Source organism: Leptodactylus fuscus, chromosome 5, assembly GCF_031893055.1.
Source record: "Leptodactylus fuscus isolate aLepFus1 chromosome 5, aLepFus1.hap2, whole genome shotgun sequence".
In the NCBI taxonomy this organism is placed as follows: Eukaryota; Metazoa; Chordata; class Amphibia; order Anura; family Leptodactylidae; genus Leptodactylus; species Leptodactylus fuscus.
The window spans coordinates 218,036,334-218,061,031 of NC_134269.1; the positions used below are offsets into that span (position 1 = coordinate 218,036,334).

General features: G+C 44.5%; 1 protein-coding gene across 2 annotated transcripts in view; it reads left to right on the forward strand.

The window, feature by feature from the left end:
- PCDH1 (protocadherin 1) overlaps positions 1–24,278 on the forward strand; it is a 134,558-nt gene extending 110,280 nt beyond the window's left edge. Inside the window, exons 5-6 of one of the 2 annotated variants that reach the window (XM_075275426.1) lie at positions 19,553–19,685; positions 23,807–23,945. In XM_075275426.1, coding sequence (XP_075131527.1) covers positions 19,553–19,674 — 122 coding nt within the window. In that variant the 3' untranslated portion in view covers positions 19,675–19,685; positions 23,807–23,945. Of the gene's footprint in view, positions 1–19,552; positions 19,686–23,806 lie in introns of both variants that reach the window. The other variant, XM_075275425.1, reaches the window with a different exon arrangement.
- The last annotated feature ends 420 nt before the right edge of the window (positions 24,279–24,698 follow it).

Genomic DNA, 24,698 nt, shown 5'->3' on the forward strand with positions numbered 1-24,698 from the left:
AACGTTTCAAGTGACAAAATGTCTACAGTTCACATCTGAAGTGCCATTTACCTCCGAACATCAAATGCTGTCACAACCACCAGTGGCGGCTGCTCAGGGTATCTTTCGTGTTGTCATCCTCGGCTTCGTTTCTACCAATAAAATTGTGAAATAATTTGAAAAAAAAAAAAAAAAACCCTCTGGTGTTGTGAGAATTTTCCATCCCTAAGCTGCTCCTTATTGTATACAAGGACCCAGGCATCCTGGTAGGGGCGCTATATTTTAAGGCTAGCCACGCATGTTAGATGGCTACCAGGTAGACTCTCATTCTGCAGACTTCTGTTCTTCCTGATCCATCCCCACCTTCCCCATATACGTACACCCTTGGCTTGGCCAAGTGTGCATATGTTACCAATAGAGAGAAGGAAATCTGCCATCACCAGAAGCCTCCGGCTCATCCCACTTGAGAAGGAAAAGATTGGGAATGTACAATGCATCGCCCCAACCCAACATCTGCCACTTGGGAGATTTCTCCTCCCAATTTGGCTGACATTGACCTAATGTGTGTAGCCTCCTTAACGGTACCTTTTGCAACGTGACCCATGTATTAAAGGGGTCATTCACAGACTGTTTAAACACTTATTTCCCCCAGGTTCTATTTGGGGTTAACCTCAGGTTTCCAGGCTGGTTCGATTCCCTCGGTCACGTGATTAGAACAAACCATTGGTGGCTGTCGGTCTGCCTCCTGCTCTTTCATTACATGGGTCCCATTGAAAAATGTCCTCAACCACATGCCCTGTTTGGAAAAACATGGACAGATATCTTCTTCCGTGGTACAAAGCCTAAGATTCCAAAACACTTCACCTAAATCGTAGACAGTTCTTCCAATGACTGCCCATGCTAAAGATCATCTCTCTCCGGAGTCTCAAATATAAATTTATCATTGAGGAAAGTTCTCTGTGTTAGAAGCGTAACTATCGGGGTAGCAGCGTTGGCACAGGGCTTATTTACTTACCAATCCTCGCTCCTGGTCACGTTCGCCTTCTGTGAAAATGGATTGGTAATTAAGGCCACGGGCCCGCGAACCTCACATACACCGCTGTCCTTATACTCTGGGGTCTTTTCAGACCAAGAATAATGATCGGGGGCCGCAATGTTAAATGTTCACCTTTGGGCCCCACCATTCCGAGTTTCACCACTGCACTGTGTCTTGAACAGATCAGAACAGAATCAGAGTGGAATCCCATGTGAAACAATGTTTCCGTCTTCTAAGATTCTGATAGGTGTCCACTTTTCCGTGGAATGTCTCGGATATCTTGGTACAGTAAGCAAGTGTATCCCATTGGACAAGATTACTATAGATGTTTTACTTGTTAGTAAACCGATACAGAATGACCAATTTTTTACAATAACTTAGAAATTAAAAGGTCAGAAATTTAGAAACTTAACGAAAGAAGGAAATAGGATGAATGTCTTTCATTTTAAGACTATCCTGGCTTAAATGCAATGAAATCCGTCCACTTCTAGCCGAGATAACAATACTGTGTACATGTAAAACCCGATTAAAACACAGTAACGCTAAATTAAATGTAATGATTGCTTCTCCTTAATCAGACCTATCCTCTAAAACCATGTCTATTGGGGTTACTTGAGGACGGCCGCGCAGTGCACGGAAATCTTGGCTCCGGCCATAGAGCTTTGTGGATGAGACTGTAACAGGCGGCGCGGTCTGCCCGCACCAACCAAGTTGGGTTTGTAGTCCTGCAGGCATCTCTTGACCCCTTCAGCCTGAATGTAGTGTCACAAGGGGAGACAAAGATAGAAAACCAGAGGCTCTTTAACACACAAAGGATCCATTTGTTTGGTATTGATTAGTCCGGTGCTTCAAGCCGAGAGCTGTGTAGGTGTGCCTCCAGCAAGCTCTCTTGTTCTTATTCTATGCTTCTCTTATGCGACTTCGATCGAAGCTCTGTAGTTTCCAAGAGTTGTGAACTCTCGTTACTTTGTTTGCCGGAGATTCCTCGCTGATCTGGCCTCATGCCCACCTTTCTCTGTCAACTTTTGTTGTGTGCCTGCATGTGTAATTATGTACTCCGGGGCTTCGAGCCAAGTTTGCTCTCTCCCCTTTGTATTTCTGTATGGAACATCGGTGTCGCTGCTTCAGAGCCCGAGCGGGATGGGATTGTTCTATCCCTTGTCTGTTTACTGATCTTGGTGGCCTTTTCTGCTTAGACCATGTGAAGAAATCCTCTCGTTTCCTGCAAAACTTTGCTTTTCTGGTTTCTACTTTTTATCTTAGATAACAATTTGGGAAATGTAAAATTATAGGGTTTACTGCAACCTTTATAGCATTGGCTTATGTGTAAACATATGAGGATTCGGTACATTGCATCATGCACTACGGTGTTACGACTTTATGGTCACCATCTAGTAAGTGATGACATCTCTTGGTCTACAGAAAGGACCACTTTCAGCTCCAGGGATCTCTTGCATAGGAGACAGCCCTGATGTGAGCAAATCCTTTGCAATGAGGCACGTGTGTATTTTGTAGAATCAATTCCGTCAAGGCTCCTTGTTGCGGAAATGCAACTTTTTTTTATTGTTGCGATTTTTGAGCCAAAGTCGAGAACGCCTTCAAAAGGAATGAGAAATATCCAGGAAGTTCTTACACTTCTACCTTGTCCTTAATCCACTCCTGGCTTTGGCTCAAATGCGAAATCTGCAACAAAAAAGTTGCATTTCCGCAACGTAGGGTTTCTAGGAAAAAGATGTTAACGGCAGCAACTCTCCCTTATTCGTACTATAAGTCAGTGCTGTTCTCTGTGTAGCGCACGTCCTATTTGCTTCTAGTTCCATTTTGCCAAGAATAGCTGATCGGCAGGGGTCCCACCCAAGTGTTGGACCCCAGCAGATTTGATATTGATAGGTCATCAATTTTGTTTGCATAGAGAACCCCTTTAAATAATACACTTTAGCTATTGGCTAAACCTTCTCCCAACCCTCGCTCTGCCAAGCATGCATGTGCTCAGACGGGTAGCGGGGAAGAAGCTGCTGCTGGACACCTGGTGGCTTCTCACCCCCTGAGAACAAAAAGATCATCTATTAGACTCCAATTACCTAATCCTTTCAAGGTGGAGAGCTTTGGTAACCCAACTTGATAGTGAGCTGGTCCTGGATTCTGTCACCCTTGATCTCTTGGGTACGGCCAATTTAAAGATGGAGGTATCGGGGGCCAGAAAGATTAGGCAGCTGGATTTGGACATGCCCAATACTGTTTTTTTTCTAAGAGAGCTAAGCTACCGGCATAGGTGTCTTGGTACGGCTTAACCTCCCCATTTAGAGCACGTGCATGCTCAGTGGAGCAAAATGGCGGACAATGACTTTGACAATGACCAACTTTTATTTCGAAGCTGCGCCTCCAACAAGTTTTGGTATGTTTTTAACCATTTTACGTCCTATAAGGAGAGATTTCTAGGGATATTTTTCTAGATCAATGTCTAGTTGGTGGTCAGCGAGATACTTTGTCATGGATCCAAGCACTTTTTGCAATAATCCTACCGAAATCTTTGAACGGGGCCATCACACCCAATGACAGGGTGCGACCTTTTATTCTTCGGCCATAGATATAATCATCCCAAGTCCAGGTCATGGACTTTTTACCAAAGCCTGGAGATAAGTCTTAAGTTCCTGTGAGATTTAACCCTTTAGTCGTCAAAAATTTTGAATTTTAGGAAATGACTATTTTTTTTTTTTTTTTTAAGGAAACGAGATGTATCCTCTCATGGTTTCCAGCCATGTTTTAACCTCTACTTTGCAGCAGTATCTATTTCTGGCATGACGAAAAAAATCTCCTGTTCTACACCTGCCTCTTCCTTTCTTGCTAAATCTTCTAATAATAAACTTGTTATTCTTCTCTCGGCACTTGCCGCTCATGCGTGTGCTCATTCTTTTGCGCGGCGTCTTGTTTTCATAGACTTAGCACCACAGGATTGGAAAGTCTTTACGGAAGAGAATTGGTGGATTAGTCTGTCCTCCTAAGTATGATTGGGTGGCAGTGGTGGGCGATGGAGGGGGGGAGACCCAAAAGAGTGAAGCCCTAAGAAGTAGTAGAGATCAGTGTGGCAGGTTCTGAAGAGGATCAAGCCATTGCGAGCAGAAGAGGATTACGGGATTAGCGATATCCCGGCGGTATCAGGCACCAGTTGGCCACTCATAAATCCACTGTGTCTGCTGCATTTGATCAGTGTCAGGATTGTAATATTGGAGAACAAGACCGCGGACGAGCTGAATATTGTTCGGGAATGTATACGGCACAATTAGTCAGATGCGGTTACGTTCAGGCCACTCATTTTGAAAGGTTTAGCTGCGTTTCTTAGGCTCTCGGCCTAAATGTCAATTCTCTGGTGTTCGGTAATATAGGGGGCGATATCGTGATTTGTCAAGTCTCTTCGTTTTGATAGATGTGACATATCGTATGTGAAAATTCACAGCTCTTACCTTGAAGGTGTCACTGTAATAACCTTCAGCTAAAGTTACAGTATACAAGACGAAGAGGAGAGATGTGTAATTGGGATGAGTTAACTCTTGGTGAGTTTTTTTGTTACTAGTGGGGTTGGGCCGATCTTCAGATGTTAGGATCGATTCTAAAATCTGATTTCCGATCATTTTCCAGCCGATCGGGATCTGATCTTTCCCGATCACTCAACCCTAGTTACTAATTCTTTGTGCTTATGGTAAAAACATTAACATTTAGCCTAAATTGCCAATGGTAACCTATAGGTCCACACCCAACCGCGTATCTAAAAGCTCTATGAACTTCTGGTGGCAGCTTGTATTGCTTGGAATGACGGTCTTTCCAGTAGGGATGGTTGTGTGGTCCCACCAAAAACTTTGGGTTTACACCAGAGACATAAACTGTCAACAACGATGATTAAGGGTTGCCCAAGAACCATTGAGGTGTTTACCTGCTAAGAACTGATGGACGGCTCCACTAAATGCTTCTAAGCCTATATTTTCTTCTAAGTTATGTAGAGTATGGATGGGCTTCCATTGGTCAACCAGTAGTCAATAGTAATTGAGCGAGTAGTATTCGATCGAATACCTCGCCGGCATTGGAATGCGTGTAATCGGCCAAAAACCAAGGGGTTGTCCTGGAATAGAGGAGACAGCTTGGGACTACCCACCTGAAAGTACTGAGCGAAGTAGTTGATTGGGTGCTGAAATGAACAAATCTATTTTCTTGGTAACAATGTAAGAGCACTCCAATTGTGCCAGAATCGGTGGAATGGTGCCCATGGAGATGGTGAAAGATCCCCTTTATGGAGGCCAGTACATTGTAAGTGAATATCTGGTGACTCCACCAATTTCCTCTATAAATGGGATACAGTGCAGAGCTTCCCCCTATGGCAGATGTCAGGGGAAGGAAGTAGTTTACCCACCTTTCTACTTGGAATCAATGGTGGGTTCACCAGTTGAGCACCCAATTTCGACAGGACCAGTCAACCATCTAATTTAGGATTTCTAGAGTTTTCCCCATTGGTAAATGTCAGGGGGAAAAGGGTCAACCTGTTGGATTTCAACATGTCACATCCTTTAAGTCTGACTAGAGTTAAGCCAACACCCAAGGTGCCTGGTAGCCCGATGGATACTGGAGGAATAGTTGTTACGCATCCCTAAGTTTCTGTCCAGCATGAGTAGTCCTCTAATCCGTTCAATACTAAATGGTTAAATTTGTTTGTCCCTGTTCCCTCCTATAGCCACCACCCATAAATGGTAAATCATAAGCTCCATGTTCTGCCCTCGACATGGGTCCTCATCAAAGTCCTGGCCAATGTTCCACCAATTGGTTGCCTTGAATCCTTTTGTACTTGTTTGGTAGTCAATGTGCGGTCATTTCCTGTGATTTTTGAGCCTTGAATGGAAATCAAACATTTTGATGTCTTTCAGTCGATTCGATATGGATTGTTGGTTCATGTATTCAACCACTTTGTGTCTAAAGACTTTCGGGACCTTGGCATTGAATGCCGTCTATTGTGTAGGAACTTTCAAACCTTCGGTATTTTTCATCTTTATAATACTTTTGTTTCCGGCGGATATGTCCCCCCTCCCGGCTGCTGATCGGTGAGCGCAATGTTGTCGCGTTACCTTTTTCCCAGTCCTTTCCCTCCCACTCCCTAATTGGCACAGAGATGAATGGATAAACATCGGTGTCCTTCTCTGCCCCACCACCCTCTTCCTCCGTCTCTCGGACGCTCTAATTGGCACGGAGATGAACGAAACGACTCTGCTTGTGCATTTCACTTCTATCCCCTCTTGAGTCTTTATCTTTACCTTGTTATATAATTTTTTTTCCTGTGCCTTCATTTGTGCCAGGATAAGCTTTGATTCAGCCTCTTCCTTTCTTTTGACATGTACTGCTTCCAACCCTTGCCTTCAATTGTTAGATTTTACTGTGGGATTAAATGAATCCATTTATTGAAGCTTTGTCCGGCTTCAACTTCTCTCCTTTTACTCTTCGGATACTTTGCTGCTTATTGTCTTTCTCTGCCAGTGTGCATATAATGTAGCAGAGACAGATTTGGCAGGGTGCACTGGAGGTAAACCTACATACAACAATGAAGGTCATATGATATGACGTCCTCCAATATGTGGGTCATCAGGACCCCTACTGATCAGCAGGTTGAAGAGGCCACCGCTTTCGAGAGAGCCCTGCAGTCTCATCTCTGAATAGCCATATCATACATATGGAATCGGCTGTGCTTGGCCCATTCACTGGAACGGAGCTGATGCTGTACTGTGTCGCCAATAATTCCGCCATCATCGGCACAGGGAAGAGACTGCAGTGCTCGTGAGCTCCATAACCACTTCAAATGGATGATCGGTGGTGGTCCAGTATCTAGGACCCCAGCCAATCACATAATCCTAGAAGACAGACCCAACAAACCACTTTCTAACTTCTCTACGATGGGACGAAGTAGCGTGTATACCAAATGTGGACTCTTGACGTTCTTCAAACTTGTAGGGTTCTACTAACACATCTAACATCGTCATTAGGGTTGAGCGATCGGGATTGGAAAAGATCGGATCCCGATCGAGCAAATTTCACGATTGGGAACTGCTGGAAAACTATTAGAAATCGGATTTTAAAATCTCAAGATCAGCTCAACCCTAAAAGTGACACTTCCCATAGAGAAGCATTGCCTAGGGTTGAGCGATCGGGATCAGAAAAGATCGGATTCCAATCGGCGATCGAGCTGATTGGGATCGGATGGAAAACTAACGGAAATCGGATTTTAAAATCGATCCTGAAATCTCAAGATCAGCTCAACCCTAATCTTCATATGTAAAGACCGGCACCACCCTGGTCAGGGGGCCATGTTTGGTACTGCAGCTCAGCTTCATTGACTTAAATAACACACACATAGACAAGGGACTATATTTGAGGTGGAGGGGAGTTCTTCTTTTTTTTTTTTTTTTAGTTCCCTCTATCTCCACTGATCAGTCGACCCTTTTTAAGACAATGCAAAGTTTCTTCTTGAAGAGTTCACGATCCTGACCCCCTCACCCTTCCTGACCCCCGCCGCCGCCCCCATAATCTGTGGCTTCATCTAGGAGACAGTGTTGCGTTTCGTGTGTCTATGCCTGGGTTGCGTTCTCCCCATCCCGCTCCTCTCTAATCCCCTCCATCAGCCCCTTCTTCTTTCTCCCATTTCCAATCGGCTTTCCCTCCATCCCCGTGGCCCCCACCTCCGCTGTATTTGTGTCCCCTTTGATTAGGTGGAGACAGCTCGGATATTCAGAGGTTTTAATTAAATGATAACAGCCTGAGGCTCCCTCCCTTCCGGATGATAACACAGGCCTTTATCGTACACGCGCTCCCAATCCCTTCTCTGCCTCTCTCTCTCTCCCGCTTTCTCCTTTCATGTGTAATTTTTAATTATGTTTTATAATCTCAATTGCAAAATAGCCTTAAAACAAAATGCCAGCCTTTTCTTCCACTGTCACGTATGGCTGTGTTTCTGCTGTTTGTCGGGGGGGTGTATTGTGTATGTGGGTGGTCACTGTCGCTCCTAGAAGTCCAGGAACCAAGAACACATTATCTGCTATGTACGGGGATGTTTGGGCAGCGGCTTGAAGTTTAATCTGACTTATGAGAGTGTAAGATACTTGGAGGGTTGACCGTCTAGGGGGGATGATCGATCTCTGCTCTGGACTCCTCAACGTGTCTTCTATTACGAGGGAACACAAAATTTGGAGGAGCAATGACTTCACACTCATAGGTCAGTGGTGTAATCCATGGTTGCGTATTAAATGGATTCTAGGACTACAAAATTGTGTCCTTTGGATAGGATATTGGCATCAAAATGGTGGAAGTCCCAGATCCAACCCCACCACCGAATGACTGTTTGAGTAGGCCACGTCGTTCAGGCAATTAAGGCATGAGATTTTTTGGACTGGAATTTGATGTGAAGGCCGCCTCAGATTCTGATCCAAAAAACAGCTAGCAGCGGCATCCAGTCGTGGCATTCCGCTCCGGATTCGATAGGAAGGTGGATGTCTCTGGCTGAATCAACCGCGGAATCCGCCTTAAGAAAGAGCATGTACTTCTATTTTTTTCCACGAGCCGGAACAAACTGGAAATGACCGGCGCCCATTAATTTCAAAGGGTGGCGTTTTTTTGAGGCGGAATACACGTCAAATTCCAGACCAAAAAACCCCTAATATTTCCTTTTCTCATGCCAGTGACTTCACGCTCATTGGTCACTTGCAAATGAATGGGATTGAGCTGGAATACCGAGCATAGCCTGTTTCCAATGTGATACTGAAGCTCTTGTCCAACACTGCGTCCCCTTTACCCAGCTCAACAGTGGGGGCGCCGGTGGTCAAACCCCCCACTAGTCTGGTATGAATGACTAGATGCAAATGCAGAGACTGTGTATGTTGAAATGCAATGGCAACTGTAGCGAGGGGAGGTTCTGATGCCTATTATCTAGTAAAGTGGTCGTGCCAAAATTGGTGGCTATGGCCAACACATATACGACAAACTACACGCGACCAAGTTTTGATTGGGAAACTCTAGGCGTTGGATCTGGCCAAACAGCTGACTAGTGGGGATTTCGGAGAGTTACACCCCTGCTGCACTTTGAGGGTCTATCCTAAGGATTGGTAACTAATCTTTGCCATCTACGTGTAGGTGATATTTGGAAGCGTCTAGAGATGCGAACACGCAATTGAACGATGGATTATTTTCCGGTCTGCTAAATCTCTTCCTATAATACAAATGGCTCTCATATTGTCACTTTCTTCTCGTTTATATGGAGCCTTGGAACTAATTTGTCTTCTTGCTTTTTTAGTAGCCCAATTTTTTTTCCGTTCTCCTAAATGTTTAATTAAATCGGGAGAGATTTACGGATCTGATGCCGATATGAATTCCACCTCAATCTCCGAGCCGCGATACAACCTCGTGTGTTAATTTGACAAAAGCAAGCAGCCCCTTGGGGTGGTGTTGGAAATGTGGGAAATATGGCACGATTGCGAACGTGTGAAGGAAAGCCAGGTTGTGACATTGTCATACATCTGCGATCATCCGGATTAACCTAAGCAGTGCGGCCTCCTTCAGAAGTCATTTATCAGTGTTAATGTGGAGCTTCCAGGGCAAGACGGTGACATGTAAAGTAAGCATTGAGACGCATGGCTGCGGGACAGAGCGCGACGCGGCCGACACTCCGGCACTGGAGGCCCACAGCCAGATGCTGACACTTGTAGAAGCCTCTGTTCTGTCACTTGATGTAGTTCCTGCTGGCACATCTCACATGATGTTCTTGGGCGCGAATGTTCGTGTTTTCAGGTCTTTGAACTTTTCTAGATTCTTGTAGGATTCCAGATTGGGCTTACCATAGGTGACGGTGCAAACTTGTATAATATTTGTTTGCCGGTGACTACATACTGTTAAAGGGTAGTACCTGTTGTTATAAAGTAATGGATCGGGGGGGGGGGGATCACTTGCTTTGGACTACTCGTTGGATCAGAGCGGAGGGGCGCCCATCCAGATATTATATGGATGAAGGGGTAACGGCTAATAGACCCTGAAGGATGAGGGTAAGTTCACCTGGGGTTTTTTGGATCGAAACCTGAGGCAGAGGCCAGCTCAGGTTCCGATCCAAAAACAGTGTAGCCGCGACTGAAAGCCGGTGCACTGCACCGGGATCCAGCCGCGCACTCTGCTCCGGATTAGGCCCAATGAATGGGCCTAGTCCGGAGGAGGGAGTGTCTTCTGGCCAAATCGCGAGGCGCCTCGGCCTGAAGAATGAGCACCTCGCTTCCGGAAAAAACACCTCACGCCTCCCATTGATTTCAATGGGAGCCGTCTTTATTGGTCAGGATTTTGCGGCAAATACGGCCTCAAAATCCTGACCAAAAAAACCCTTGAACTTACCCTAAGACCTTCTTCCCAGAGTCTTTTAATTGGGCAGCTTCGTAGCCCCTTATGCAGTAGGGAGTGGGCCGTAACACTGGAGGGAATCAATGGTAGTAGGTCCTACACCAGTCTTACACTAAGATCACACTAGCTTTCGGGCTTCCTTCCTTTAGGTCCACTTGGGGACCCGAAAGATGAAAACCCTATCCGCTCAAACAGTGGTTACCGGTGACATCCCAAAGACCCCATGGACTATAATGGGGTCCACCCAGTTTCCTCCTAGTAGGACTTTTCTCTTTGCTGATTTTAAGCAGAATCGAGGCTTAGTGTGAACCTAGCGTTAATCCATTCCACCATTGGCAGAGCTTCATCATAATTTTGGCACACCTTAAGAGGTCCCATGTTCCAGAATCGAACAACTCATGCCAGTAGTAAATCTGATAAGCCAAGAGGCCCACTGTCTTATTTATGCTAATTTTTTTTAAGCGCCACAAATCGGGGCCATGTGCACAAGATGTGCCGCTTCTCTTGGGTGGGTATCGTAGTAAATTGTCCCGCTATGTCTTGGATTGCTCCGTGCATCTTGTTGGTGTGAATCGGCTCCTTGTTAGCAGACCTCTCCAGACTTGTGCGGTCTCCGATCCTTTCTGACTTGTCCTTGGGTCCCTTAAACATGTGCTAGTAAAAAATTCCTTCCCGCGAGACAGGTGAGCGATCGAGCAGGTGGTTTTCTTGGGCCCCTGCCGACATGCCGCATGCATTAGGAGTAAATTACTGTGGCATTGCCGATAATTTCCGGAGAATTACTGTCAATTGGAAGCTGTTAATTCTGCGGGTACTTTATCACCATCTTACCATATGCTTAATAAAATAAACTTCCAGTAAAACAAAATGCGATCTTCAGTGCAAGCTTAGCAGATATATTTTATTATGCCAGAGAGACACTTGCATGTATTAATCTTTGGTTAATGTGTCTTCCGTAGGCAGCAATTTTGAAGAAAACCCGTTCGGTGGCTCGATCTCATTGATGTCCTCAATGGCAGACGCCATATAGTTATAAAGGTGGCACTAAGGGCGCCCAAATTGAAAAAGCTTCTGATTTTACTGTGCATGCATGTGTCCACTAGAGGGCGTGTAGAGGTTCCAGTCATAAACTTCAGCATCCTTGCTTTGCGTTCTGCTGCAAAATCAGAGAGACCAGGCAGATACTTGGAATTAGTATATGTGGTTGGTCGGAAGCTGTTCAAAATTTGTGTTTAGTGCCCCCAAACCATTGATCGTTGTATGATCTTGTGCTTCATACTCAATTAATTATTATTTAATTATTATTTTTATTATTTTATCATCTTAGTCGTCGTCCTCTTCGTCATCTTCTTCGTTTTCGTCGTCATTGTCGTCTTATTCTACGTCGTCTTTTTTTGTCTTTTTCGTCTTCTTCTTTTTCCTCTTCGTCGTCTTCGTTTTCTTCTTTGTTTTCTTCATCGTCGTCGTCGTCTTTTTTGTCGTCTTCCTCGTTTTCTTCCTTTCCTCGTTTTCTTCCTTTCCTTGTTTTCCTCCTCGTCTTCCTCCTCGTCTTCCTCCTCGTCTTCCTCCTCGTCTTCCTCCTCGTCTTCCTCCTCGTCTTCCTCCTCGTCTTCCTCCTCGTCTTCCTCCTCGTCTTCCTCCTCGTCTTCCTCCTCGTCTTCCTCCTCGTCTTCCTCCTCGTCTTCCTCCTCGTCTTCCTCCTCGTCGTCTTCCTCGTTGTCTTATTCTTCTTCTTCTTTGTTGTCGTCTGTCTTCTTTCTTATTTTTTTCTTTCTTCTTCTTTGTCGTCCTTCTTCTTCTTCTTCTTCTTCTTCTTCTTCTTCTTCATAATTATAAAATAAGAATCTTGTTTTAGCATTTTATTGTCAATATTTATTATAAAATACATTTTATATTTTTTAGATTTTATATTTATGTAAGGCGCCCCCCTATGCTAACATTTTGCATTTCCTCTTTTACATTAAATATGCTCCCCCCCCCCATCTCCCTTACATCCGCTCCATCCAAGCTCTTGCCCCATAACACCCTACAGGCCTCACCTCTAGTCTACGTCCCCGTCTTTACATCATAAACATTTTATAGAGCCCAGTTACTTTGGATTTTCCTCCAACTTAATTTTACGGGGCAGCTCTGTCTACAGCCGGCCATTAACACTCTCCGGCACAATATGTTAATTTCCAAGAAGTCCATTTCCTGCAGAACATCATCTTCAGGTTGTAAAGTTCAACCCCAATTAGCAGCGTATTGCCTAAGAATGGGAGCACTCAGCCATCTAATGCTACTAATCCATAATTTAAGAGCCATGTAATAGCTTCTCACATTTAGGTTTAGAACCATAATGAAAAATCCCATGTAATAACGTTGGCCCTCACACCTATGGAAGGAAAAAAAACTTGGCGGTGGTCCACGTATTATGGTCTAAGCGTTCCTATCCCGTCGCCATCAGATCTCGTCTAGTAAAGGGTTAAGAGTATCCCTATAAAGCGGAGAGTTTTGGAAGGTCGGTAATTGCTCGGCGCTTGGCTCGATCCCATCCCACCACTGGAGATGTTTTGTTGGACGGGTTAATGATGGTGAATTTCCCAGGCCACCCCGCTAACCGCGCACATACGCTCTGCATCTCATCATATTGAGCCCCGGTAATTACACATTCATAGCCGCCTTCAATCTCCCGGCAGGGTCTCCAGAGGAACGCAGCTGCGCACCGAATTCTGGCTCTCCCCAAACTCATCTATTCTCCTCCTGACTTGTCATCTTACGATATCCTTCTCCTCTTTCCCAATCTCTCCCTCTCTCTGTCTCTTTTTTTGATTTTGTGTCAGCATGTCTTTTCCTATAATCTCTTCTCCCTGGTTCTTCATTTCTTGCAAGGATCTCGAGAAATTGACTCCACCGCAGGAGGGAATCTCCATGGGGTACTTGGTGGGATTGGGGTGCTGGTTCTGTTCCTCGGTATGAGTCAGCGTTCCCGAAGGCCTGGCGTCGCTGGCCCGCTGATCCGCCGCGTGCACTGGAATAGACATTTAGCCCTTAGATTAATGACAAGAAAATCAATAGCTTGTGCTGGCAGCCGAGTTGATGGTTCTTATGGCAGCTCGCGATGGCCTTGTAAGTTACCCCGTGCTCGCGAACCGTTAATGCGCATTGATAGCAAACAGCACAGCAGCGGATCCCTGCCAATAGCTGGCTCGCAACTTCTCCATGCCAGGATACCACGACTGGCAGCGACGCGACCGCTGCAGGCTGATCTGCTATCGGATACCCCCGGGAGACCTCCAGCTCTTCACGTTCATAACGTTTCCTCCATAGACAAAGTAACAGCCGCGGAGTGGATAATGGCGTTTCTTTGACAAATTTAATTAGAGCCTTAAGTATTTTTCTGGGAACGGCCAAATTGATCTTCTGGACGTTATTGGAGATTGTAAGCTCTTAGGCCCAATAGTTGCACTTATACTGGATGGGAATCGATACTCCCATGAGTAGAAGCCTTCCAAGTGCAATGGATAATCTGAGACTGGTTTACGGGACTGGTCTTGGGTAGTGCATTATCCTCTAGGGGCGCCATTCTCTTTGGTTCTCCCAGTGCCCAAATTGTCCAATCCTATAGTAGCGTGCCCAATACTATTGCCTAATGTGATTGCACACTTCAGGTTTCCATGCATCCGACGAGTGGTGCCTCCATTAGTAGTCATAGGGGGTCCCATGTAGGAGTTGCACGTGCACTAATTCTATAGGCAGAATGGATGGCACTAGTGATGTAGTCACCTCTCCTTTAAGGAGTCCAGAGAAATGTGTAGGGACTATGGAAGTGTAAAGCAAGGTTGCATTGCTGATCAGCCCCTATAGAGACGATCTATAGGGCCACCATGTAGAATTGTAAGGCACTGCAAAGCAAACTTGTTTGTAGCCAAATACCTGACATATTCATGTGCATATTAAAGGGGTTACCAGTCCCAAATTCAAAGGATACATCACTATGTGATCTGTGGGGGTCCGACGTCTGGACCCATCCCAATCAGCTACTCTAACAGTCTCCATATGCCGTTAATGTGCACAAGTAATAGGCGCGGTGCTGCAATTCCTAAAAGCATGGAGGAGGCTGCTGCTAATACTTGAATCCTATGGATGGGTCAAGAGAATTTAGTCTTGTAAAACCAAGGGACCTCTCCTGACTTCAGTATCAGATTGGTGGGAGTCTTACACTCTGCACCCCTACCAACCAGCTGTTTGAAAAGACTGCAGTCTCTTCACCATTTACCAAGTATAGTGCCATACATTGTATAGTGGCTGTGCTTGGTATTGCAGGTGGGTCCCATTCGCTTGAATGGGACTGCACTGTAAATGGGCCATGTGACCCTGCAAACCGCAGCATAAATCTCACCTTCCTTTACCCCTGTATGACTTGGTGTATAGACAGGAGATGTCAACCCCAATGGATCAAGTTTTCAATCTGATGACCTGTGCACTGGATTGGTCATCCGCATGTGATCTGTCTGGGTCCGCCGCCCAGGGCCTGCACTGATCAGCTGTTCTGCAGCACATGCAATATTCCTGTAATTGGAACGGTGCAACTGCTCTGGGAAACTGCTGCACCCTTCCTATTAATTGAATAGGACTGGAGCTGCACTTGCTGTCCGTCTACTAGCAGCTGATCTGTGCGGGATCCAGGTGCCTGATCCCTCGACAGACCACACACTGACTACGAATCCTATAGACAGGTCATCCGCATGAAACCTCTATTTGGGTTGAGTTGCTGGTACAGTGTGACATTGTAGTATTTGTGACTACATGCTGGACCCCCGTCCCAATCCGTCTTGGTGCAGATGTATTTATAGGGCGCGCAGTGTCTTTTTGGCCGGGCTGTTCGCCATGGCTCGGAGCTCGGCGTCGAGTTCCCCAGAGTTTCCCGCATCACACGTGCAGCTTCATGGAAAATATTATGCCTGCTACTTTTCCTTCTCTACCCTGTTATTTCAGCCAGTATAATTGCGTGGGGTCTCCGAAATCCCTGCGCTGGAATCAGTAAGCATATAATTATAGAGAAGCAACAAGCCGCTGGGAATCGACTGCAATTCTCCTCTCAGATGGTATCAGATCCCGTCCCCCAATCTCAGGACGCGCCGCCGGGTTATTTAGAAAAGAGAAGAATCTCCAGTCTGATATAATCCGGAGCCCCCCGAAATGTCTGGATTACCAGGAGGAGCATCAGAGTGGGGGGGCAATCTAACATGGTGCAAATCTGCAGGGTATAGGAACTAATGCAAACACTTACACCTATACTGTTACTGTATATGTCCCAATGAGCTTCTCTCCTCTATCATATAACCCTATATATCACACAGCTCAGCTTCTCTCCTCTATCCTATAACCCTATATATCACACAGCTCAGCTTCTCTCCACTATCCTATAACCCTATATATCACACAGCTCAGCTTCTCTCCACTATCCTATAACCCTATATATCACACAGCTCAGCTTCTCTCCACTATCCTATAACCCTATATATCACACAGCTCAGCTTCTCTCCTCTATCCTATACCCCTATATATCACACAGCTCAGCTTCTCTCCTCTATCCTATACCCCTATATATCACACAGCTCAGCTTCTCTCCTCTATCCTATAACCCTATATATCACACAGCTCAGCTTCTCTCCTCTATCCTATAACCCTATATATCACACAGCTCAGCTTCTCTCCTCTATCATGTAACCCTATATATCACAGAGCTCAGCTTCTCTCCCCTATCCTATAACCCTATATATCACACAGCTCAGCTTCTCTCCACTATCCTATAACCCTATATATCACACAGCTCAGCTTCTCTCCCCTATCCTATAACCCTATATATCACACAGCTCAGCTTCTCTCCACTATCCTATAACCCTATATATCACACAGCTCAGCTTCTCTCCTCTATCCTGTACCCCTATATATCACACAGCTCAGCTTCTCTCCTCTATCCTATACCCCGATATATCACACAGCTCAGCTTCTCTCCTCTATCATATAACCCTATATATCACACAGCTCAGCTTCTCTCCTCCATAATATAACCCTATATATCACACAGCTCAGCTTCTCTCCTCTATAATATAACCCTATATATCACACAGCTCAGCTTCTCTCCCCTATCCTATAACCCTATATATCACACAGCTCAGCTTCTCTCCTCCATCCTATACCCCTATATATCACACAGCTCAGCTTCTCTCCCCTATCCTATAACCCTATATATCACACAGCTCAGCTTCTCTCCTCTATCATATAACCCTATATATCACACAGCTCAGCTTCTCTCCCCTATCCTATAACCCTATATATCACACAGCTCAGCTTCTCTCCTCCATCCTATACCCCTATATATCACACAGCTCAGCTTCTCTCCTCTATCATATAACCCTATATATCACAGAGTGGGGGTTGCTCCTAGATTCATATCTGGTGGGCCAAATGAACGTTTCCGGCCATGCTTTGATGAAGTGTTCATTGCTCTATACATATTATGATGCCATAGCCTGCTACGTTGAATGTATATCCATGTATGTGGGGGGTCGTATGGACAGGCACCATCTAACACTGGGGTCACTTAGTATAGGCGGCTATATAAACAGAGCTATTGGAAAACTCCATTTAGAGAAGATTCTTTGTTACCATTGTAATGTTTGTGTCTGCTAGGTGTATATACTGTATATCTATATCCTTATAAAAGAATAATGCTTCTAGAACCCGCAGTCTCCGAAAACAATTTCTTGTCCAATTTATGGATTTCACCCCCGTTCCAGCCATAACACCGTCCCCGAGACTCTCGTGTGTTAGGAATGTTTTTCCTCTTTTTGTTTCTTCCTTCTTCGGTGCTTTTTTTTTTTTTTGAAATATGGGATGGAAATCCATGCAAACACGGGGAGAACATACAAACTCCTTGCAGATGGTTTTTTGCCCTTGGCGGGATTTGAACACCAGGGCCCAGCGCTGCAAGGCTGCAGTGCTAACCACTGAGCCACCGTGTGGCCCCCCTTCGGTGCTTTTTATCTCTGCCTATGATGACGTTCTTCTAGATTTCTTTTCTTTTCCACGCTGGTCCACGCTTCTGCTTCTCATTTGCATGCCTGTTTCCATATTCCCCTTTGGCTCCCGCTATGCTTCATGCTACGCCTTAGCTTTTTTCTCCTTTGGGGCTTCACTTGTAATTGTAGATTATTCTAGAAGCCGTGAAAATCCTGCATTGTTTGCCAGTGGCGATGGCAGCAGCAAATTTCGCCAAATGGTCCAGCAAGCTTGTGATGAATTCTATTTTCCCCTTGTTTTAGCATGTTGAGTGTTCAGCTTTTGTATTTGTAGCGCACATGTCCAACGCAGGAACGGTGCTACGTATTAATAGCCATGAAATTGGGCTCCTGTCATTGCATTTGTTACTGTTGCATTAGCAGCTTGGAATTTGTTACTTTCATGGCTTTGGTACGCAGGAGAGAGACTGAGAGCCCGGCCAACTGCTGCAACAAAAATGCAACCAAGTAATCATCCATTCCAATGGACGTGGCAATGGGAGAATCCTATATTGCCTAATTTAAAGGGGATTTTCCATGAACCATATTCTAATTTAGAAACAAAACTTAAACTTTTTTGCAAACCAAAATTAAAATTTTGTAGAGTTTAAAGATTTTCTGTACCCTGGCGGAAACCGGACTGACCTAATTATAGTCAATGGGGTCTGCGTGTTTCTGGGTCTCTGTCTTTGTTGTCCCCATGTGGGCCCAAACTACGGGAACCTTGCATTAGGGAAGGTGCATATGAGAACATAACCCGGCCATGTTAAGGAGATTGACCATAGGATGTCGAAGAACCAGATCAATGGATGTTCCCCTGATCAAGTCTCCGCTCCAATGAAAATCTTTAAAACTTTGCAAAATTTCTAAATGGTTTTTATTCAAAAACTATTTTTTTTGTCTACAGATTTAAATAGGGTTCGGTTCATGGGAAAATCCCTTTTAGGTCAATAGATGGAGAGTGGGATAGGTGGGGAAACCCTGTAGTCTTGAGAACCATCCAACCAACCATCACAAGTATGGTAGGTACTATGTTTTTGGAAATCTAAGTCTATAGATTTGACTTTGGGGACTTCCAGATTTTAGGTGTAGAAGGACAATTGACCCATTTTAGTGCATAGAACATAACCCCATTGCGCCCATTGAGGTGTTTTGAGTCATGGAATTTATACTTGATTTTGGGAAGATTATAACCTGCGTTGACCAATAAAGCTCCATGCACCCAACCAAATTTGCTTAACGCATACTATTCATTGTTGTGGATAGTATACGGACCCAGCCATCTATATAGCTCCATGAACACCATGGGTGAGCAAAAAACACAGATGGCACCTCTGTCTCATCTGTTCCCTTTTTTGTAGACCCATGTGGGCCCTACGGTCATGTGCATGTAGCCACAGGGTTTTACGTTGGGGCAGTTTTAGATGGGTGCACCAGTGTAGACCCGGGACTTCTTTCACACCATGTGATGTTGAATTTGGCAACCATGTCATATCACCAGTCAGTGATCTATTGAGAACCCCAAAAACACTTTCCCTAATTTTTTTAGGATTTACTCTTACTCGTAGCAATGATTCTTAAGTGAAAACCAGGTCAACCATGCTAAGTTGTCATCTCCAACATGCCACAGATTGATCCAGGCGAGGCAAACCCCAACATGGGCACTTTTGGGAATGGATTCCAATGCCTTCTTGGTTGACATGTCTTTCACTTACTTTAAGAAATGAAAGAATCCCGGAAGGGTAAGCAGGACAATTTAGATGTATTCTTCAGTCTTTGGGATCTAAGGGCTGGTGGGAATGGCCTGATGAATGGAGCTCAACAGATTCCAGGGTGGGAGAGGGAGACAATTGGGAATGAATTGTTGAGTTGAGCAGAAGTAATTTTAGCAGCCGAGTGAAGGTAAGAGGGTCAATGTTACCAGTGTATATTAGAGAGTTGGCAGCCATAGGTAGACTTTCTGTATGTCAATGTATACGTACACGTATGTGAGGAACAATGTGTGTGTGATGTACCTTCTCTCCCTGTCTCACTGGCCGTCCTTTCTCTCTCTTTATCTCTCTCTTATACATGTGCACTGCCACAGGGAAGAGCGGTGAAAATTTCGATAGTCCGCTAACCCGGGACGTGCCAAGATTAGGCTGCGGTCTGCCTCATTATAAGGTTCTAAAGTCTGCAGGGCAGGCGACTCTGCAACCCGCGATGTAGAAAGGACTCTGGTAAATGACCTCCTGTTCCTCTTCTACTCACGTTACATTGTTTTAGTGAGGACGGGGGTGTGCAGTCTGTTTTAGTTTAGGTGGGTTTGGGCCCCAAACACTATAGCCGAACACAATAGTGAGTAATAGTGCACACACTGTATCATTGTCACCAATATTGGTTAGGCCATGATGTCATTCCATAACTTGCTGATTGTACTTTTTACTTGACCTTATTCTTTGTTATACCTTGGGGAGAAGAAATTGGCCTTATTGTCATTAGAAAATATTTGCATAATATTTTGGTATCCATTGTGAATTTTTGTGACCTAGAATGAGCCACCTTGACTGCCATGGACCTTATTGAAGTGGCGAACCTTGGCTCACGTCATGGTCCTCCACGTGTCTACATTACTAAGTGTTGGCCCTCAACTCATGTTCTTGATGTCTTTCTGGATAGAATGAATTAAAAGGAGGGTATAAAAAAAACAAAAACCCTTTGAACGTCTGCCCAAGTTGTGGGGTAATCTTATCAACCAGTATCAGTAACGGGAACTTCATTTTGGTTTTTGCTATTAGGACTCCATCTCTAAGTTCACCGCACGTGTTAAGAATATCGGAGATGTTCTTGTATTGAGAAGGAAACCTCGGTACTAGAGTACAAAGGGATGCCATATAGGTCTAGTCGACCTTACACAGAGGCCCCTTTCCATGAGTTGGTAGACTCCGAATTCCAGTGGGAAATTACTGCAGTGGTCTGAGGATCTATAGTCTTGATATTTTGGTATCCGGTCACTACTGGTCTGTATTCCAAGGACACCCATTTTCTTATTATTGGGATTCCATTTCGGTTGAGCAGGGTTCAGCTCATGGTTGACCTTGGCGGTAAGGCTTTCTGGATAATCTTTCACTTAAGAACTGTTCACTTATCCAGGAGAACAATATCCTGGTGTATGTGAGATTGCATTAAGCTGACACTAGGAGGTCAGACCTAGGGTTGAGCGATTGGGTTCGGAAAAGATCGGAACCCGATCGACGATTGAGCAAATTTCACGATCGGGAATGGCTAGAAAATTATCGGAAATTGGATTTTGAAATCTCAAGATCGGTTCAACCCTAAAAGTGACTCTTCCCATAGAGAAGCATTGGCTAGGGTTGAGGGATCAGGAAAGGTCTGATCCTCTGAGGTCTGAGCAAATTTCATGATCGCAATCGGCTGGAAAATGATCAGAAATCAGATTTCAAAATCGATCCTGAAATCTCAAAATCGGCTCAACCCTAGTCAGAACCTAATGAACATGGCAAGAACATACTTTTTGATATACCAATGAACCAGTTATATCTACCAAACCTTTTTCCCCTCTGCCCATGTAAAATTACGAGATTTCCAAGTCCAAACTGCCACCTAATGGTATGAAAGCTTGGTCGACATTTGTTCTGAATATCTTGGGTGGAGAGAACGATCGGCCATGCTTGGTTTCATAGGGAGAGTGGCTCGTTCCCTATTGAAGACTCATGCACACTTTGTTGGACTGGGCATTCATGAATATGAATTCTTTACGACCCTATGTGAACTATTTTTATGTATCTGCCACCTAATGATCTTCTTCCGTGTTGACCTGCGTTTGATACCTTTCGCTATTCGGTTGGAGCAGCCGTAACCCTTAGCATGACGATATAATTTGTATTCTCTTCTCTGCGATTCCCGGGGAAGGTTTTGCTTTATTGTGATTGTAGCCAAATGTATTTTTTTTCTTTCCTAATTGTGAAATATCGCTCTGTGAAGGCATTTGGAGCATTTTACGCGGATTGTGTTTTTTTTGGGGTTGCTAAATATGCTTTTTGTATCTAAAGATCTCAGTATTCTATGTGTAATCTCGTAACTGCCAGGAGAGAGTCTGGGGATGCGTGGTGGAGAGGGGAGGGGTAGGAGGAGGGAGAGATGGGACTCTTAATAGCCCAGGAGAAGGGATGCACCAGCTGTCAAACAGACAGAGGCAAATGCATCGTGAACCTTAAGGGTCCCCAAATCGTCGGCTTTATTGTTCAGCAAGAATAGTAATTAAATGTTTTGTTTTGACATTTTGATGGGGCACCGGGGCCTCCTGTCTGGATCTTGCAAATACTTTGCAAACAGTTACATCAAACTGCAGCTTATTTCACCTTTGTTGCATCACAGGGGGATCGACTTCTGACCAGAATGAAAACGAGGAAAGATAGCAGAATGTACCAATCGTAGGCTTCCATTAAGAAATACAAAAAAATCGGTATATGCTAATAACATACATGCTCTGAGCTTAGAGCTTCCCGCTGGCTCCTAAAACAACACTATCAATCACTGCATATTTTTACATTCATTTTTCGTCTAGAAATTGACTTGCGCTTTTCCCATAGACGGATTTTTTTAATTCTATTTTTTTTTTTTTAACTTTTTGTCAATACATTAGGCAAAACAAATTTTAGCAGCTGTAATTTGCAAAACGCGCACCCGGCCACAATCGCTGCACGAACAGATGTGATGACGACGTCACAATTATTGCAGTAAAATTCTATTCTGGTGATCAGGGACCAAATGTGGGAACTCTGTAGGTTCAAGTCTTCTTTGGGACTTGGGTGTATGTTCAAGTCTTCTTTGGGACTTGGGTGAATGTTCAGTTTTTTGACCCTGAATATGGTCTGTTCTCTGGAATCCTTGATACAGCCAGCAAGGAGCATGTTCCTTTTGGTTTATATGTATTCTGATATTTGATGTATATTTGGAGACGACAAGGTCAGAACGAGGAATCTAGGAAATCCGCACAAGCAGGACACTTCTAAAAATTTTGGGGAGAAGCCATGCCTTGGTTTCCATATCCTTGAAAAACCCTTCACTGCAGAAACTAAGGGTTTGCTATGTACTAAGTGGACCTCAAAAAGGATGACCCTGGAGGTGTGCATTTTTTTGGGAGGGGGGGGGGTGTTTTGGTTGCCTTGATCCAGCTACAGATCTATCTTCTATTGTATAGTTAGTGGTCCTCACTATTTGGTCTGCAGAATTTCTTGCATGAACCTGTAGAAGTCCTGCTGAGATCAAAGGTGTTCATTTTTTTGCTGATGCCCTTGACTGAAGAACTTAGGATCTTATCTATGTCCTACTGAACACAGGATGCAGTCTGGTGGCTTCTTCTACAGCCAGTTGTCTTACAGTGAGACCTAGGACAATAAGGAGGCGGTTAGGGAAGAAATGCTGAGTCTCTAAGAAACATGAACTATTTATGCTAGGTTCACATCTGCGTTGGGGGACCCGAAAACCCAATCTGCTTTAAAAAAAAAAAAAAACTGCTATACATGGACCCCATAGACTCTGTTGGGTTCCTCTGGGTTTCCACCTGAATTCTCTCTGCTTTTTTCAAGAGGAATGGGGGACGGAATCCCAGAACGCAGATGTGAACTCCATACAAGCATAGTAGATAATAAAAAATCAGCACCCCAACTCAATTTTATAGCCTGCTTTCTTGTCTTCCTTGGCCCATTAGTGGAAGACTTTCATTGGATCAGAAGCCATCTGTGATGATTGGGGTTTTGTTCCATTGATCATATGGAAACCAGTGGTCTTTCTGTTACTATACTTGCCTTTCTCGTAGAATATTGATACAATGTCTTGTAATGGATTCTCTTTACCTCTTACGCCATCTTTTCCTGAATGTTTTACAAAAATGTGTTGAAGGCGGCCATTCATATACCATGCTAGTCACACGATAGATGTCAACACCAATGCTGAATATCTGTCCTTTAGGGATATTCCAGTTTTCACCGATTACGCGAGAGTGCCGAGTTCACTGGTCATATTGTTTCCGTCACTTCCATAGTTGGTTCCATTCTAGGACGTGAGGTCCCAGGTCTCCCGATTGTGTATTATCTTATAGCAGAGCTTTTCTGTGGCTGCTGAATTCATACACTGATCTTTAAGTCCCAATTCCACCCTTTTAGCTTTTGAGATGACTCCTATTCACTTCTTATATTATGACTCAGAGCTCAAAGACAACACACTTGTAAGGAGGCAGCTGGAGGGGTAACAGGATAGGTGACATTTGAAGTCATGAATTTTGTTAAGCCATTGAACCACTAACCAAAGTTTCCTTGTTCTTCCCTCTCGTCTTCAGATCTCAGACCACTGCCTGATGTAGCCATGACGGGAAACTGCACGCGGGAATGTACAGAATACGGACACTCTGATACTTGCTGGATGCCCGGCCAGCCATCCCCCAACCGCAGGCCCAAGAATGCCCTAAAGCTCTCCACTTTTGTGCCTTACCAAGACAAGGGGAGTCAGGAGCAGATTGGCAATGGGAACCCCAGAATTCCAGAGGACCGCATTGGAGGCAACAATAACAGCACCACCAAAATGGCCAACATCCAGCTGTTACCGACTTACAGTGCCTTTACCAGTAACAGCCATGAGCCATGTACGGACTCCCCTATGGAGGAAATCCCACTAACCCAAACGGCGGATTTCCAGCACGCCACAACTCCTTCCTCCCAATCTGCCAAGAGGGAGATCTATCTGTGAGATTCACTTTATTATTTTTTTTGGCATGGTTTGAACTTTGACGAAGCGAAGGAAGACATTGGGAGAGACGAACCCTAAACCAAGCTAAACTTTTCAATGAAGGAGACAATTTTCGAGAGGAACTAAGAGACTATTGCTTTATGGTCCATGCAACTGCTTCTAGGCCTATGCCTATTTTAATTTTTAGTGTTTTTTTTTATTTTCATTTTTTGTTTTTAAGTTTTTCCATCTTTATTTTATTATTCCTATGTAAAATTTTGAAACAGCCCTCTACATAGACGATTCATTGTCGTAAAAGGTCAGAACTGGATTTAGAGGAGGGGGGGGGAGGGGGAAGCACATTTTTGCTTAAAAAAAAGAAAAAAAATGTAGTTTTTATATTAAAAAAAAAAAAGGGGAACTTGCGTTACGTTTCTCGGCCAAAAATGAGAAACGGTAAAGCAAAGGTGGACTTTCTAAGCCATTGTGGTTTGTGTCTGAGGATC